Raw genomic sequence first — 19,257 nt, forward strand, 5'->3', positions numbered from 1 at the left:
ACTCCTAAACTAATTGTAAATGTGTCAGATCTTTAAATGAGAGCATTAATTATTTCAAGGAATCTATTTATGCAGTTGTGACTTAGTTATCATTCATGAAATACACACAGAGGTTCTCACTGCTTGGTGTGCTGCTTTGTCGCTAAATCCTTGTCAGATTAAACCTGACTTTAAATCAAATATAATATTAATGTGTCAAGTACAGCTGTTAAAATGGAAGGCTGACCAATTAAAAAATACTCTTGAATGAGTGTCAGAAGTTTGCTCTAATTTAAATTAGAAGGGGAAAAACCTAAAATAAGATGAAACCTAAAATGAAGTAATTTCCTGGAAGATGTATGATGGCAATTCATTCAAATCAACATGTGAGAAATGCCTCCTTTCCCTATCATTAAAGAGAATTTATCAGGGGAGGCTTTTCCCGTTACCTTTATGAAAGTACCCTCATCATTTCAGAAACCACAGTGGGGTTTTTGGGAGAAAGGGCAGACGTGTCACAAGTGCCTTGGAGCAGAAATCTTAGAATTTTCTGCTGATGTTGTGTATACTTTGTAGACACACAGTTATCTTTCTCTTCCAAACTCCCTTCCCCTGAATCTGACACTCTTCTTTCTATGTTGTTTTTTCTGTGGTATCGACCTTGACAAACCACAATGCATTTGCTCTGAACAAATACCTTTGAGAGGACATTCAGACAGGTTAAGAGGCAGAATGGGTCAAAACCAGGTTTTATGTCCAAGTAGAACTTGTATTGGGTTGAAAAGAAATAACAGCATGGGAGGAGAGGGATAAAGACCACAGTCTTTAGGTCTGTACTTTGTGTTTGCACCTTATTCTTATCAGGAGGTTTTTCAGGGAGTTAAGGGCATTATAGGCTGTGGCAATGTTCTATAGCTTGAAGAGTGTACTCTGTCCTATGTTCAACACAACTTAAAATGCAAAACCTAAGTAAAAATGGGATTTCTGCCCCCCTGTTCCCCCCTCCTCCAGGTTGGTAGAACTCAGTGGTAGTTGTGTACCTCCAGAGGGCTGAATAGCTTGTGGCGTGCTTGACAATATGCAAATATGCAGGGTTGTGATAAAGAGCTAAAGGTAAAATAAAATACACTTAAGTTCAAGGGGAAGGTTTCAGGTTAGTTTGTTTACTAACTTTTAATTTCTGATTTGACACAGATTTTCTCAGATATTCTGAGTTTTGCATAAAGCTATCCAATTTCCAGCCTGTGCCCTGAGCATATACACTGCTTGCAATTTTTCTTCTCTGGTGTAGTGGAACTTGTTCCATCTCATCTCCATTACAGTCATAGTTACTGATCTGTGGAGGAAAGTATCTATACACTGAGTCTTGTAACATGGGAGGCCATAATGTAGATGTTTCCAGCAACAGAGCTTGGAGCTTTCATGAAGCATCTGTACTTTGGCTTTTAAAAGTGTTAACTTCTTGCATAATTTCTGTTGTGGCTGGGGCTCATACAGCCTTTTGATGGAAGGGTGAAGATGTATAACGCAGTAGTTTTCAAGGCTCTAACTCTGACTGCAGAGTTCTCAGATGCAAGTTTTGCTACATCTCTGGTAGTATTTTCTGCTATAAATCTTAATGCCAGGGAAGAGTTTGGGGCCATTTGTAATTCCTGATAAGCTCTGAAAAGAACTTGCTTCATTCCTTTAGGCTAAAAAAAGTGGCTATTAATATTTTATTATACATTAATGGTTCTTGTTGACATCTTACAAACTGGACAGAACTGAGAAGGCAAGTAATTTTGCTGTCCTCTGAGTTTAACATGCTGAGAGTAAAAGGAGAAGTTATCAGCTAAAGAGTTCGGAGGACAAATAAAAGGATACACAGATTTGTCCTGGCTTTGCTTTGTTTTCCACAGTTGTCATCATTCTGGCATTTGCAGAATACAGTATTGATCCAGTGGCTTGGGACCTGTATGATTGTGATTACTTGTAATCTTTTGGGTTGGAAATTCTGTCAGGGTTCTGAGCATCTCTTCCCGAAGAGATTTAATAATTGTTAAATCTGCTGAGTTTCAAAGTAATTATGTTTATTTTATTTCTGAAATATTTATTACATGCAAAATAACATTTAAATGTTATTTAACATCCAGGCTTGGCCCTGTATGTCTAAGGTTTTGTATTATACAACTCCAAATCCTCTTAAGTTGCTTGAGAGAAGCTAATCATGCCATTTTAAGTAGTTTATAAGCATGATTTGGATCATTAGCCTGGCTTTAATCAAGTGGCTTCTTTCCTCAAAGGATAGTTACACAAATGGAGACCAGTGTGGATGCTGGAGACCAAACTTGAAATGAGAGAGGCATATGGAGAGAGTCTGAACATCAGTGCAAGATCAGGCTCTGTGTGAAAAGATGCTGAGGTCAAACAAGCTGGGCAGCAGTACACAGAGAACAGCTTCTCTTTGCTCTCTGTTTAAGAATTGCATATTTAAGTACATTTAGCAGAGATTCTGTTGTACATCATGCCTTGGATGGGAGGGAACATTCTCTCTATCCGTTTTGTGTACTGCTTTCTGGTGGTCTTTATTGTATTAAGAACTGCTGTTTCCTTGCTGTGGTCCATGTGCTTTGTTCAGTGTGTGGGCAGGGTGGCCAGTGGTGTTGCAGACCAAGCTTTTAGGGATTTTATGTATATAATTATATATATATATATTTACAAATGTAGAAGTCCTTCCGCATAGAAGAAAGGGAAAGGTGAAATACAAACACACACACACACACACAAAAATAAACATCTGACTAAGCATTTGGAGGAATATCTCCCGCGGGCCCTGTGTGACTGCCCGCAGCGGCTGTGTAAAGCCAGCAGAGGGAGCAAACAGCAAGCGCAGCCCTGAGCTGATGTGGGGACACTGAAGCAATTGGAATTACTGGTTGAAGTGGACTTTTCATCTCCTGCTCTGTGGGAAGCAATGAACTGTTCTAATGCCCGTACATAGCTATTTGCAGGATTTTAAGTTGGGCTGTATAGGCAGAGGTAGCATGTGTTAACATACACAATTTTGTACATTTTTGTTTCTTCCTTTTTGTAGGAATGGGCCTTAACAAAGGACAAGTCAGTGAAACACATGGATTTGTGCCTTACTGTTGTGGACAGAGCTCCTGGTTCACTAATAAAACTTCAGGGCTGTAGAGAAAACGACAGCAGACAGGTTAGTATGTCATAATTGCACTGTGCAAACAGTGGGGAAAACAAGGATGGTGAATAAATAATGCACTGGTGACCTCTCATATCTTCTATAGGCTCTACTTGTACTGTTTTGTGTTTGTGAAGCTAGGATTCTTGATGTCATAAGGGCAGAATAAGCTTTATCCCAACAGGGCCTTACGTAAAGGTTTTACCCGCTGATGTGTAACAGTGTTTAACTGCCTCCTCTGTCTTCTGAAACAGTTTGTATATTCCACAATGTCTTTTTGAAAGGCCTTACTCGGTGAAGTTTGAATATTATGTATGCTGTTTCTCAGAAGAATGTGGTTTGGCTCTCCTCCTTTTCAGTTGTGGCCTGCTTATAGCAGACTAGAAGTCCTTAAATTTATTTTTATCAATGCAGCATTGCAACTTCATCTATTTCCCATGCCTGAGGAAATTCACATTTGCACACTCATACCATCTTTTTGATCTAGTCATAAAACAAATCATCTCTTTCTGCTCATGAGTCATGAGTTCTGATCATCTGCCAGCTTCCTTGCTTCTATATCTGTTTTTGCAGACAGGTAACTGAAACACTGTTTAGTGATGAAGGAAGGAATATTCTTGCCACTCTTTGGAGGAGGAAACTAAGGAAGCAAGATTTTCTTAATAAGGTTTACAGGCATAATATGGTAGACATACAAGACAAATCACCCCCCCCATCTTTTTTTTTTTTTTTAATTCTATATTTGGGATTTATTCTGTCCTTGACATCATCTTGGAAAAGAACTTTTGACAGCACAGATTGCTTATCTTCTGTAGAATTGAAAGATGTATGACAAATTCTGGATTTCTGTAGAGCTGTGTATAGTCAATGTACTTCTTGCTTCTTTATGTTCAGTATTGTAGTGGTATGTGAATGGATTTTTCTCTTTTTTTTCTTCAGACCAAAGGTGTCACACAGGTAACAGGGTGAGACAGTGTATTTGAGAAGTTCTGAACTAGAGGGAAATGTGTTGGTGTATTCTGTGTCTTGCAGAGTGTTAGCAGAAAGAACAGCTGTTCTGGCAAGGCTTGCCGAACTTAGACTCGTGCTCAAGAATCATCTAAACTGCTCCTATTATTGCAGGTTGGACACATTTCCAGGCACAAGCCAGGGAAGCTTATGAAGACTTCAAAGGACATGATGTAGAATTCTTCCTTTTCTTACTTTTCCAGGTTAATAACTGTATTTTCTCTTCCAGAAATGGGAGCAAATTGAAAGCAATTCTAAACTGAGGCACGTTGGCAGCAACCTCTGTCTAGACAGCCGAAATGCCAAAAATGGTGGTCTCACCGTTGAGATCTGCAATCCTTCTTTGTCACAGCAGTGGAAATTCACACTTAATCTGCAGCAGTAGAAGGACTTATAAGCAAAATGCTGTTTCAACAGAAAAACATTGGGCAAAGTTTTGATTGAATTACTGATGTATTTCTTAAAACTTTCCACGGAACTTATATACCTCAGTATTCCACCTTTATCTGAAAGTAGAGTGCTGAAGCAGACACCAGGGATCCAGGGGACTCGGAGCACTGCAAAGATGTCACTGAGCATTACTTCACAGGAAGAAGGAATTGTGCTGCAGACTTCAGCTGTTCCTTTCTGTCTTCAGCTACTACTTGCACAACAGATAATTAACTGTAGGAACAACTGACGTATTGTAAACAAAAGGATCTGAAGAAACATCTGTGGGGAACAGTGTGGGAGGGAGGGTGGGCAAAATTACTAGGAGAAGGTCATTTGAAAACTCCATTGGAATAGAAGTCATGATTTGTCATTTCCAGAACCAGAAGTGTCATTTTGAAGTTCCTTTTTTCTCTCCTGTGTGTACTTGGTAATTTGAATATGAACTTTTCTATGATGGACTCTAAATATAATTATATGAAAGTATATATATTGTCCCAATGATTTGTATCAGTTTTCATCATCCTATAATTATCAACAAAGTGATTGACATATGTATAACCAGAAATTGGATCGGAGTGCTAGGAGAGAGAAACTCTGAGGGTGCGGATTTTGTGCTGCTGGGTATGATGTCCGTGCTAACACTGGATGCTTTTGCTTTGCAAACTGGATCTACTTCTTAACACTTCACCCTTGCTGGAGATCATGAAACTAAGGAGGAGAAAGAAAATAGCAGAGGAAGTAAATGCATCTGCCCAGATGATTGCTTGGATTGTTTATTCCAGCTTGGGAATTCATCACCTGTGCTCTGGATAACTTTAAACCTGTACTTTATATTTGTGTTAATCATTTCTGTAGTACTTTGTCTTTAAAATATTTCTTCCTTTGTTACAAAATTATATAAACTGCACAGAACTTTTGTGCAGGTGTATTGATTCAGCAGAGTTTTATTCTGGGCCCTAATGAGGAAAAAATTGTCTCAAACTCCCCTTTTGAGTTGCAGAAACAAGTTAGAATTGAAACACCACTGACAACAGCACAAGATCTGAATTTTAATTTGCAAGGATGAGCAGCTATGTAATATCTCTGAATTGCACTTGCTTAATTTATACACCTACTACTGGGGAATTTTCTTCCATTTTGTTTCTTTAAATATAGATTTTGAATTAATTCAGGCTTGACTCTGGGAATCAGCCTGGATACCTGCATAGCCTATGTGTTTTTAACCATAGAGCTTGTGCATTTTGCAGCTTTGGTCCAGCTGATGTCATTTTTATAAATGCTGTCAAAGGTAACCCCAACTTTGACCTGTCCTTTCTTATGTTTGCATAGACTATATACTTTTTATTAAAACAAATGCTTCAATGAGCTTTTAAAATGAGAAGGAAGGTAAAAAAGTATTAATAAGTGAGACAGCATTGACAAAAATTGGTGCAGACATGGAATGCCAGGAAGTGGTTTTGGAAAGATGGATCTTGGGAAAATATAAGGGTTGATCATAAGGAGATGAAAAACATCTGTTGTACTGTAGTATGCTGGTACAGTTCCCCTCTTTCTTTGTCCTGGAAGTAGAGTAGTTCCTGATTTTTTTTTTATTTTCCCTTGTCTGTACCTATGCATCAGGTGTAGAGATGGTACTCTCATGGGCAAGGTGGCTTCACTCACTGTGCCCATAGATACCTTGTGTGTCTCAAGTTATGACCTGCAGTTACCTGCTTACCTTTTGGATGGGGCCCTTAAATCCAGTTTTACCCATCCATCATCATCTGACTTTTTTTATAAATAAATAATACTTTTTCTCTGCTTATCCACAATCCACTTTCTCCAAAACTTGCCTGTTTTAAAGGCCAGTGGATAAACTTTCAGTCTCTCCCTGTAGCCTTTTAACCCAGCTGAGAACTTGAAGAACGTATTTCATAAACATAGCAATAGATGCCTTCATGTTTTGGAAAACCAATGCTGAAATATGAGCTTAGCAGCAAACCATTTGTTTGAGGCTTTGGAAAACAGAATTTAAAAGGAAGTTTAAAAAACCCAACCACTCAGCTTCAGCTGTGGAGGTATTTCCATTCACAGCTTTCATCTGATTGAGGGTGGTACTAACTGAAATCAGAAGCTGCAAATCTGAATATTGACCTGCCTCTTATCTCTGAATCAGAATTGCTAGTAAAAAGAAAATTTTAAAAATCCATATTCCATTGTGTTAGTTTATAATGACTACAATATTCAAAAGTAGGAACATCTTTTCAGTAATTCCCCATGGATGTTGTGCATAGGGGTTTTAATATAGGAGCTGTATGCTTTTCTTTGAGAGAACAGACAAGAAGTAGTATCCTTTTGTTATGTTTACATGACAGTGTGCCAAAGTTACTTACTGTGATTTTAGGGGTTTTTAATGCTGAAGAAATTAATCCATTTGAAAGATAAATTAAGAGCCCTTGAAGCAAATTGTGATGGAGTCTCCTGAGAACTTTTCTTATGTCTTCAGAACAAGAATGGTGATACTGTTTATTTTGCAGATTTTCAAAACATAGTTTGGAAACTGTTTTTTTCAGTTGGTTTGAAAAGTCTGCTGTACAGAGCTTGTACTTGTTCATTTTATAGATGGAAACCATCCTTGAAAATTTGTTTAACTTAAATAAAGAAGAACGCTTTATAGATAAGTGTGTGCTGGTTAATAGAACTGAGTAAAGGCAGTAAAAGTCTGCCTGGAGCTTGTAGGCTGAAGTAGTTTTCAAACACTTCATTTCACTTGGTTGCTTCATAAAGTTCCTGTTCTGTAAGTGTGTATATGTGGGTGTATATTTGTGTTTATGAAAAGAGATTTTGTTTGTGTTTAATACTATAATTCTGAGGAAATTGTCATATTTTAGGAGCTGTGTTACACTGAGGAGAGGGCTAATGCTGAGTGTATAGTCACCTGAAAATATGTTGTCAAGGCACTCCCGCTCCTGTCCCTCTGAGTCTGAGCTTCTGGAGATTCCCACTGTGCCCCTCCTTTGCTCCCAGCAATCCCTGTGCCAGGGCCTTGTGCAGCTGCAGCGCTCAGCCCCTCAGGGTGCCTGTGCTCATGGGCTCCTGTGGTCTCCCTCCTCTCTCTTGTGCAGGGTGGGCACTCAGGTGCTGCATGAGATGATCTGATGTAAATATGAAAACCAAAAAATACTTTTTTTTTTTTTAAATAAAGTTTTTTAGGGGCAAACCCTCCAACAGTCTAGTTTAGAGAGCTTGCAAATGAACCTGCACCAGGATAGCTGCGTAGGGAGCAAATTCCGCTTAGGAGTTGTGAAAGGAGAATTTTCCTGCTGCCTTTAGAGGAAATGAGGATGCCAACAGGGCAAGGCCTGGCATCCCCTTGGCAGAGCTGGGGTGCAAGCTAAGTGGGCTGGAGATGGGACCAAAAATTTCATCTGCAACCTTCTGTGCAGCCTCAGAAATGCCCCAGCTTTTGGGGCACATCATTCTTTCCCACTCCATGGCATACAGGGCTAGGTTCTTTGTTCCTGGTCTAAGAAACTCAGCTTTGCAGTCAGCCTCAAGGGCAGGATCAGCCAGCAGAACCTGCAGAAGCATCAATAGGAAGGAATGAAACATTTCCACTCTTAATTGTACTGACAGGAAGAGTTTTGCCTAGCAGCCTGGGCTACTGGGAAGGGAGAAGTCATGGATGCAAACTTCCTCTGTGGAGCAGAAGTCAGTGACTTTCAAAATCTAAATTAAATCAAGGAAATAGGTCTTTAATATTAATGGCTGACAAAAATAAAAAGGCCTTGTCAAGCTGCAGTAAACAAAAGGAACAGTTTTCCATCTGCTGATTGTATTTGAGAATTCAAATGAGGATTCTCTATCTTAAATGCCCTTTAACACCTGGAAGCTGGCAGGTGATACCTAAATATAATTACAATAGGCTTCTGGCAATAGAAGCTTTTAATCTAATCCAGTGTTAAATGTAGGAGTCTGTTATGTCTCTGCCTAGAGTCTTCCATGTTTCCTGTGTGTACAGTTCTCAGTTCACTTCTCAGTGTAAGTAGCAGGACTGAATGAACCATCCAGCAAATTTTTGCATTGCTGCTGACCAAGAACTCCCTTATTGCCATGTTACCTGAGTACATAGATTTGAAAAAAAGTTTCCTGTTCATTTTCTGAAAATTCAGGTCATGCTTTTTGGCAGTTTTTTATGCATGGGTTTACTCTGCTTGCTTGTCGCTGTGCATAAAAGCAGATATCTTTGTACTGGTTTTATAAGGGAATGCTTAAGCTTTACTCTTTTTGGATTTAAAAAAGCATTTGAAATCCTGATTTTTCAAAAAGATGCCTTTCTGTATTTAGAAAGGAAGCTGAATTTTGGAAGAGATAAAAATGCTGCTACCTGCTTGAGGTAAAGACTGTTGTCTTGTTTGAAGTGGATCCTGTAGAGCATTGCCCAGTTCCATTCTGGGGTATTACTGCCATAACCTTAGTTGTTTTAAGATGTTTAAATTTTGTACACAAATACCAACATCTCCTTTGCCTTAGGTTTATTTTAAATGTAGATGCTGTATGAATTTACATGGCCACAAGTGGGACACAGGCATCACCTGTGTCCTCCTTCAAGCATGAAACACAGTGAATAATTTCATAGCAATAGCTTCTTACAGATTGCTCTAGCAAGAGGCTTGTTCCTCTACAGAATCATTTCAAGTGAATGAAGCCACTGAAAAAAACTCTGGGATAATAAGCAATGATTACAGAATGAGCACAAATATCAGGGTTGCAGCTTTTGTTAGTCTGCACATTTTATTTACAGCTTAGCATCCACTAGCTATTTTAAGATCTGCTAGTAATCAAGCTTAAAAATTGGGAATAAACTCAGTCCACAGATGTTCTCTCTACAGCCCTCCAAGAGGTCTGAATGAGTGCAAAATCGCCTTTTGATTTGGTTTGATTTCTTGCAGCACAGCAGCAGGTTGCTCTCTGTATGCAGGATCTGTTTGATTTCAAGTTCCTGTTTCTACCCAGAAGATGTTTTTAATCCAAGGACTTTTTGAGGTACTTTTTTTAATTAAAAATGTTCTGGAAGTAGCAAATAGCTTTCTGTCAAAACTGTATTCATTAAAGGTCACCTTGGTAGTCTGGTAAAAACAAGGTTAGAAGATTACAACCGAGGGTCTGTTGTGCTCTGGTAATGTGATCAGCACCACTTCTGTAAAATACTTTTCTCAACTTTTGTGCCACCTCTCTCCCTGTGCAGCAGGTTGTTTTTGAAGTGGCCAGGGGTAGATTCCTGGTGGCTGCTCCATGCTCAGCTGAGCCAGCCATTTGTTGCTGCTGACAGGGAAAGGAATGCAGATCCTGCCTCTCCTCCCTTGGGATAGTGTTTCTGCCCATTCCGTAAGACAATATAGGGAAGGCTGGCAAAAACAAACAAAGAAAATAACCAACAACCCAAGCATAGAAAGTGTTGTCACTCTTGGCAACTGAAAGCTCTTTGAGCTTGGCTTAACTAGACCATAAAATCAAGCATTATATTTTTGTAAGAGAGACTGAGGTGAGGGATGTTCTGGTTTGCCTTCCAGTTGAGATGCCTATTATAACAATAATAATAATAATGACTTATGCCAAAACAGCCTTATTGCTATATCTAAAGCCAGCAGCACCTGTAGGATCAAGAGAGGAGGAACAGGGGTGAGAGAGACAAAAAGATTTTAAGGTTTGCATCAAGGTCTTGGTTTCAACATAAAGCCAATGTTTGACAGGGAGTTTCCTACTAGAAAGGGTTATAACACTTTGGTCTAAACAGTCTGGAGCAATAAAATGCTGCAGTTTGTGCTTTGTGTGGCATGGAGCACACCATACTGGTGTTAGGCTCTCTCTCAACTGGTTTGAGAGTTGTATGAAGACATTGCTTTTACTTTTCCTGTTGAATGAGTTATTTGACAGAGGGGGGCATCTTCAGGTCACTGATGAGGATCAGAGCTTCTGTCATGGGAGGAGCTTTAAAAGAAAATTACACTCTCACTCTCTTCTTGGTGTCTCAGTAGAGAAGCTTAAAAAAAGTGAAGTGGAAGAGAAAGGGGTGCAAAGTGGGAGGGTGTGGAGAAGGAAATGAAGAGCTGCAGCTTAGAATCTATTTCCAAGTCAGTAATTCATAGTTTAAGGAAAAATGAGATCAAGCTATCCTGTGCTCTACAGCATCAGCTGTAACATCTTCAGCAGTGGTATCTGTGCCAAGTGCTCAGCTTCTGTCTGGATGTGACCTCTGGGAAGAGCTCAGATGTAAAAGACTGGCTGAATTTTCAGAAGTTTTTAGGACAGTTAGTTTTTAAAAATAAAATTTAGGAAGTTTAAACATCTTGAGAAACAGATTAATTTGAGAATTAGGAAATCTTCATCTGATCTAATTCTCCTTTTGCCAGCTCTTCCAATATAAGTTTGTTAAAATGAATAATTGCTTCCAGGCTGAATGTCTGGCTTCAACTGCCAGCCATTTCTCTGCTGATTATGTTTAACTCCTTAAACCATTTTTTCATAGAATCAGAGTTCCAGGAATATGATTCTCTCATTTCTTTACTTTTGTCCATACAGACTGAGCCCTTAAACTAGGTGAGAAGCAGGTGTTTCAGGTCACACTTCGCTACAGCTCTTCCCTGAGCTGTCCTCAAGGCTGACAGAGGGCTGATGAGGGCTGAAGGTCCTCCTCTCAACTCCAGAAAAATAGGATGGGACCCCTGTGGTTGTTACTTGTGTCAAATTCCCACTGGTGCTTCTCACTCACATTGTTCTTGGGGTTTTGTTAGAAGGAGAGCCAGGCAGTGCTCTGAATGATCCTGAGGGCTGTTACATCTTCCTCAGCTTCCAGCAAATCCAGTGTGGCAAGGCAAATCAGTGTTGGGCCTATAGCTGTTTATTTTTCTGGATGAAATCAGAGAAGAGAACACTGCTAGATGTCCACGAGCAGTGCTTGTAGGCAGCTGGTCAGAACTGATACTCTTGAGGGCCTGTCAGTTCGCTCAGGGAACATCCCAAAAATTGATTGTGCACCTGGGAATCTCTGTGGTTCCCATTTTACAAAGCAGGATTAGATGCTGGAATGGATCAAAGTATTAGCACATCATACTCATTAAATCTTAAGAGGGGAAAATGGAATAAGGAAGATAGGCAGCTCAATTATAAGCCAAGTGGCACAGAGTGGATGCCAGGGACCATTTCTTTCCCTGCTAAATCTGAAGTCCTTTATTAGCAAGGAGAAGGAATTGTCCCATTTTGAGCTAAAAAGGCAGGGTGCCTGTACGAGAAGAAGTTAGATCATGAACAGTAAGTAGTATATGGATAGGGAGTTAACTCATGCCTGTTCTTTACAAATAGTGAGTGGGAAGACCAAAAAAGAAAAAAAAAGAAAAAAAAAAAAAGTTTCCAGGTACAGGTTTAGGACAAAAGCTCTTCATATTGTTGAAAATTACTCCATGGATGTGACAGCCCTTTCAGTGGAAACCAGGGCTGTAAAACATGTAAATGTATAAACATGCACTGGGAAGTCTCTATGCCTGAGATTGATGGGAGCTTGAGGGGCAGGTGGAGGTAATACTGTTTGGTTTTAATTCCATTCCTTTGGTCTTTCCTTAGGCAATTGGCTACTGGGTTATTAAATCCTTTGGTCCATGCTGGTTCACGTTTTCCACCTGAAGTGTCCTGAGGCTGGACAAACACATGGATGCACTGAGCACCTTTGGAGCACAGCAGGCAAGAGAAGAGAGTGCACCAGGAACGTGCCAAGGGATGGTGCCAGGTGAGCACACGCAGAAGGAGTGAGCCAGCAGCTGGTATTTCATGTGCAGGGTAGAGAATCCCACCTCCAGCTCTCATCTCAAACTTCATTACTTTCCTTGCTACTTAAAAAATGGCGTCCTCATCCTCTCACAGAAAATGTGAAGAAGTTTCTGGCTGTTTTTTTATGTTATAATGGAAAATGGCTGCAGACAGTTTTTTAATTTCATACTTTCACATTGAGGAAATATGGGGAAGAAATGAGTCTGGAAAGAATTAGTAAAAAAAATTAATATTGTATTTTATTGTGAATAGCATTTTAGTACCTTTGGGGACCAAATTCTACATGATTTTAAGAATATTATTTCTATCCATAACTGCTACAGAAGTCTGCCTGTAAAATTTGCATTTTCAATAGTCTCTTAGGTAGAGGATGGCATCTTTGACATTCTGGTGTCTTTTCATTGCATGAGTCCCTAAGGACAGTCTTTAAGAGTTTCTGAGGAAAACAGGTTATATAGAGTTCCGAAAGCATGTCATGGGATTCACAACTAGCCTGGATGCAAAGATCTTTGTGCTGCATTTGAATTTTGATCTTTGTTAGCAGTGCCTGGGAAAGGCTTATATGAGCTTCTGGAAATCCTCACTTGGCACAAAGGAGGTCCTGGTTCAAAGTGGGGCACCCTGGGCTCCATTACTAGAGAAATTATGACAGAAAGGGCAGGTGGCTTTTGCCCCTGGGAACCCCTGCACTGTGGGATTGGTTGAAACCAGCCCTGCTGTTTTGGCTCATGCCAGTACTCTGGTACTTCTGTGATCCATTTTGTATGGATTAAACACTTCTGGTAATGAAGCTGAAGATGTGCCCAGCCTGTGTGAGGCAGAGCTGAGCCTGGCAGGAGTGAGCAATGCCCCTGTAGCAATGACCATCACATGACTTTCCAGAAAGAATAAAAAAAAAAACCATAGGAAAAAATTTCACTTATATAGATTTGGCCAAATAAAAAATAAAAAGTCATTTCATGGGGGACACAAAGGGTAAGCCCAAATCTGTGTGAGTGAAAGGTGACCCTTCAGCCTGCTTGCTTCAATTCTGCCTTTGCCTGAATACCTGTATTGGCAGAGGCATCGAGTCAGCCTGGCTCCCTGTGCCCGCCCAGGCTGGAGCAGGAGTAGTCACAAACAGTGCTACTGCTCCTCCAGAGCTCTCTCTGTTATTGTGCTGGTGCTCTCTGGTGGGGCAGGGGAGGTTCCCTGCCCCTCACAGGAAAGATTTTGGGAGAGGAGTTGTGCATACAAAAGAAGCAGTCTGAGCCTAAGGTATTCCCAGAGAAAATGCTTGTCTGTGCAGGATGGATATTTCTGTGTCCACCTAAGCATCCCACCTCACTGCCATTTTATCTCTGGGAAATGTCTTTCCCTTTCCCAGCAGATGGACTTGGCTTCCCTTGTGGGTAGGATCAGAGTCATGCATCCTGTTGGCAGCTCTGCTTTCTTAGACTGAGTGCCCTGGAGCATGAATTTCCTTAGGAAAGCCAGAGATGGCAGCAAGACAAGTTTTCTGCCGGTTCCCTTGTTCCAGTTTTCTCCTTTTGGCAGAACAGGATTGGATTTTCTTTCTCACTGTTATTATGGGCTGCAAAGAACAGCTCTTAAATTAGCCCTGAGGAGGTGGAAAAGTAGAGGAATCACAGTGGGGAGTTTGGTCTGACACATGTAATAATACCTGATTCCACTGATGAACCCTGTCATAGGCACAGCCCTCTCCCCAGTTTGTTTTTGTTGTTTTAATTAACTTTTGGCAGCCATGCCAAATGCAACTCCTGCACCTTTTCCCAACCACTGCTGCAATGTTACAGTGAAGTTCTTTGGCCACAGCTTGCCTTGGGAGGATTGGTTCCATCCAAGGAGCCTCTGGTGAAACTCAAGGCCTGGTGGAAAGGTGCCTAAATATCCCCCAATAGTGACCCTTTATCCCCCTTTCCTAAAACACTCCTGGCTCCATCTTCTCCCCACTGCTTTGAGCAGCTCAGAGTGCTGTTCTTCCCACTTCTTTGGGACACTCATGCACTGTTTGGCTAGAGATGCTCCTGCTGAGAGGGCAGAGTTGGGCTCTTCAGCCATCCAGTGTGGATGTGCACCCAGGGGACACAGATCCGGCATGTGTGACACTGGCCCTGTCACCAGAGCCTCTGAAGGCTGTCTGTCTCCAGGCGAGACTTCTCGTCAGCCCCAGGGACTGTGGAGCGGTTGCACTGCTCCAGCTTGAGGGGACAGACACCCCGGAGCACCTAAGCTGGTGGGGAGGGGAGGGAAGGCAGCACACAAACCCCATCAGTGCCCTGCAGCATCCTTGGGCAAAGCAGGATTCAGGTCACCTGCCTAGGGAGCAGTTTGTGCTCTGCTGACTGCCTCTACCACACAGATAGAAGTGCTGACAGGAGAGAAGGGCAACTTTTGAACCTCAAGTATACTTAACTTCCCTTAACTTCAGATAAAGTGTTATGGTTTGCTTTCAGTGAGGGAAGGGAGCCTTGCAACCACCCATCTTTACAGAAATCTGCCCTAAGAAGGTGCAGCTGCTCATACATTCCTGGCTGCTTCAGCCTTTGCATAGAGCCGCAGAGAACAGCAGCCACATCAAATCTCATCCACTGCGGATTTTCATTATCCACATGAAAAACTGGGTTAAGCTACCTCAGGCAAAAAGAAATCCTGCAGGCTATAGTGAGGCTGTCATTGCTAGAGAGGCTCTGTCAGCTGGGAAAGGGCACTGCTTTCGTGCAACAGTGAACCTCACTGCATTATAAATAGCTCCTCGTTGTTCCGAAAGAAACAGAGGAAATGCTTTCTCACTCCCTTTCTTTTGCATTTTCTCCTTTCAGGTAGCATAAAGGCCATTTGGTTATTTGCAGCACAGAAGCAGAGCTGGCTGGGACCAGGGCCATAAAACCAATGAGACAACAGGTAGGGTGAGCACATGGGGAGAAGAGTAGGGTCTGGCACGTCTGGTGGTTAAACCTGATGCACAGGCATGAGGCAGGGTCCCACCCACAGGAATGCAAGACAGCATTTCCAGCTCTCTGGGGTTTGGGCTGTGGCAGGCCAGCTCCCTTGCAGCCCAGTTGTGTTTGGCATCTGCTCTCCCTTGCTCAGAGGGAGCCTGGTCATCAGCCCTGCAGGCTGCTCTTTGGGAAAGCAATCAGGGAAGAGTCCCTCCCAGTGCCTGCAAGCTGTTCATAACCCATGATTTACCACTGGCCTGCTGAACCACCAATCTATATTGAAATTTGGTGGTGATGCTACTGGAAAAATCACGAGAAACAGATCATATATGCTGGCATGTGGGAAAAAGTTCCTGAATTTGTTTTGCTTCTCACACATGAGCAACAGAAAGTTGTTGCTGGCAGCCAGAGTCGACTTGAACGTCTGTGCTTGGTGTGGGTTTGTGTGTACTTGCCCCAGGCCAGGGGAGTTTTTTTTGTTCAAAAAAGCAGCTTCTAAAATCACTGTATTGCACCATGCATTGAAATTGGCTGCTGTCATCTCAGGCAAGAGAGTGCTGCTGTGTATGGGTGATTGGTTTAAACTGTTTATGGCCAGTTTGTTGCACTGGCCAAGAAAGGGCCACAGATGTTTAACAGCTGGTCTGAGTCCTCCTGAAGTACCTTTCAGATCCTCCAGGGTCACCTCAAGCTCCTGGCTGCAGTAACAGGTTTTCTTCATTAAACGTGCAAGTATTTCTTCTATTTTAGTAAGTTTATTAAACCTGACTTGCAGTATTTAATAGCACTGCTTGCTCAGCCTGGCTGCAAACTGTGGGTGATCATCCATGACCAATTTCATAAATACTTGACATTACCTGGTGTCTGAAAAGACAAACTGTGGAACTCTGCAGTGGCACTTTGCAAATTGCTTTACTGAACAGAGCAATGCTCTACCTGTTCAATATTAATTACAGGACAGGAGTGAAAAAAATTGTGATTACCTGAACACAGAAACAAACTGCTGATGTTATGCCGAGCTACTTGTTGGGATGCCTCTCTTCCACCCAGTATCAGAAGTAGCTATGGGTTTTAGGTGGTGGTGAGTTGTTGGGCACCATAATGGAGAGGACTGAAAAAAGATGAATTGGGATGTCAAGGAGAAGAGCAGCACACATATTCTGGAGGAGCGCCAGCAGGTACAGAATTACAATTTTCTTTGCAAGTGTTGGATGGGGCCTTTCCTCTGTGGCTGGGTGCAAATACAATTGCTTATGCTTGCCAGTGCATATGTCCAAGATATAACTATGCTTATTAATTCATGTGTTTGTCTTTGTCTCCAACAGTTTCAGTCCGAAAAGGCTGGGATACTGATAGACTAGCAGGCAATGAACTTTTCCAGTTCCTGAGAGTGATTTGCAATTTTTTCTAGCGTGGCTGCCAGCAGATGCTAGTCTTATTCCCAGCAAATAAATGTCTCTCCCCTCCCTGCTTTCCCTCAAAATTTTCAGTTTTTGGGGGGATTATTATTTGGCATCATTTTAGCTGACTCTTTCTAAATTTTGTGTATCCAGGAGAGATGGGTTTGCTGTGCTGTTTCCTCAAGGTTTGCAACAATGTTGCCTTTAAATCCTGCCTTGTTGCCCCTGGGGAGTCTGAATCTGGCAGCAGGAATATCTAGTGTGTCTTTTAAGGTTGCAGTCCAGCCCTGAGCCATAGAAGTAGAAAAAGGAGCATGTTTTGGCTTATTGCACCTCGGTGTGTTCATGGAGGTGCAGTTGGTACCAGCTGCCTCCAGGCCAGTCTGCTCAGGGGAGCTGATTCTCATCCAAGTTTGTGGATTGCCAATTCCCCAAGAATCTGACAACCTCTACTGCTGCTGCTCTTGCTTCTTTGATGAAGGACAGACTGCAGATTCCCAGGCAAAACCTGTGACAGGAAACATAATCTGCAAAAAAAGCCCTGGTAAAATACATGAATCCCATGCCAGTATCACTGGTGCAGGTGCTCCTGAAGAATCCTGCCCAAGCCCTCACCTGGGGAAGTGGGAATATCAGAGAAGTGAGAGAGGTTTCTGGTTTCTCAATTCCCATCATCGTTTGTATATTGATTTCTTAAACTCTCATTCCCAAGACAAAACTGTGACTGTGCTGTAATCTAAGGGAACTGCTGCATGGAGACTGTCTCTGAAGAGAGAGGAGATGGCTTTGCTTTGCAGGGGTCAGATGAGATGCCATTCATTACTGCCTCTGAAGTGCTTTTCCAAATCTCGGGTGGGGGTGCTTTAGGAGAGTCTGTGCTTTGACTTGGTGCCAGCTGGGGGTGCCCTTCTCTGCAGTGTCTGTGAGGCAGCAGTTTTATTCTCTCTGTTCCTCTCTGGAGACTGAGGGACAAGTGGAATAGGATATTGGAAAACACTGCAAAAGGGCATGTTAAGTTTGGCTTAATTAATAAAGACCAGGTTTTTGGAATTAATTGTGAATTCTCCTGAGAATAATCTCACAGGAGATTAAGTTACTGTAGGCCCTGGCCTGATCTGAATGGATGGCAATGTTGTAAATGACAGCGCCAAGGTAACGTGTGTGTCTGTGTCAATCAGATCCTGGGTTTCATAATTTCATAAATTAAATTCCTTCTTTTATTCAATTAGTTTGCTAAAGATGATTTGCATTGCTTATTGTACCTCTGATGGTGTGGCCTGATCAGACACAGTGTTAGCTCTGGTCGTGGCACATCCAGGGAACAAAGTGCTGTGCTGCTGGGGGCGACTCTCCAGCCATGACAGGGAAAAAGGAGAAATCCTCCTTTGGTTTATGCCCCAGCTGCAGTCTCATCTGGTGTGTAGCTGGTCTCGCTGCAGGGGCAGTAATCCTCTCCTTAGGTGCCTCCTGCTGTGTGTGCCTGGGGAGCGATGCAGGGAGGCACCCGTGCGTGGCTGTTCCCGTCTCGGGGGAGCCCTGCCCTGAGCCAGGGCGTGGTCATGCCGATCCATCACCCTGATGATGCACCGACACATTTCCAGCCTCTGCACTCCTTTGGGATGAGCCAGTCTCCACTCTGAGCTGCAAGCACGCACGGTGGTTTGATCGCTTCTTGAGCATGGATGTGATGTCTCAGAGTAGAAACCCGTGAGTTCCTCCCCTGCTGCTCAGCAGTGACTGCTGTAGTGCAAAAACACACAGCAAGGAAGAAAAGGAGTCTTGTTTCTTGTGTGAAGGGGACAGACGTCTTTCAAACCAGCATTAAGGGCTGCCAATGCAGCTACTTACATGTTGCAAAGATTTCTGAGATCTTGGCTGTGTTGAACAGCCAGAATCTCTTGCCTCTTCTTTTGTGATACTAAGCAACTTCAGAAAAATAGTCTCCTAGGGACGGGGTCCATAAAGACATCAAATAGGTCAAGGGTCTTGTTGCTGCTTGCTTCTGTTAATGTTTTGTTTTCCCTGTAATTCTGGCTTTTTCCTGGCACAGCTTAGGTGCAAACTAAATTCCTTCATGTGGAAAACACAAGATGCTATGAAGAAACACCCTGAGCAAATCAGACATGGCAGCCCCACAGATCCTGGCCAGAGGTCAGTATTGAGCCACACACACACCTGGAATGCTGGGCAGCCCAGTCCCAGTGGAGCCTTTGCAGCCACGGAGAAATGAGGGACACAGCCCAAGGCATGGGGAACATCTTGGCTGTTGGCAAGACTGACTGTAACTTGTGTGTTCTCCTGCAAGGCTTCTGCTACCTTGGTAGGGTAAGGTTTAAACCAGGTCCTAGCAACCTGCTGGCTTGGAGCTGTGAAACAGCAGCCATCTGCAGATCACACGTGTCTGGTTTTGCCTGCAAATGCCACTCATTTGGCGTGCAGGTCATGGGTTTGGTGGGCACCACTGGTGGTACAGTCAATGCTCGCCAGGAGCCGGAGCAGTGGGGACAAAAGGCTA

The 19,257-nt window shown here is 42.4% G+C and overlaps 1 protein-coding gene across 1 annotated transcript in view; it reads left to right on the top strand.

Moving 5' to 3' along the window:
• The window catches only part of GALNT2 (polypeptide N-acetylgalactosaminyltransferase 2), a 90,238-nt gene extending 84,724 nt beyond the window's left edge, over positions 1–5,514 (top strand). Inside the window, exons 15-16 of the mRNA XM_041468830.1 lie at positions 3,053–3,172; positions 4,395–5,514. Coding sequence (XP_041324764.1) covers positions 3,053–3,172; positions 4,395–4,550 — 276 coding nt within the window. The 3' untranslated portion in view covers positions 4,551–5,514. The remainder of the gene's footprint in view (positions 1–3,052; positions 3,173–4,394) is intronic.
• Positions 5,515–19,257: the final 13,743 nt, after the last annotated feature.

This window comes from Pyrgilauda ruficollis, unplaced genomic scaffold (assembly GCF_017590135.1).
Source record: "Pyrgilauda ruficollis isolate IOZ18807 unplaced genomic scaffold, ASM1759013v1 scaffold101, whole genome shotgun sequence".
In the NCBI taxonomy this organism is placed as follows: domain Eukaryota; kingdom Metazoa; phylum Chordata; class Aves; order Passeriformes; family Passeridae; genus Pyrgilauda; species Pyrgilauda ruficollis.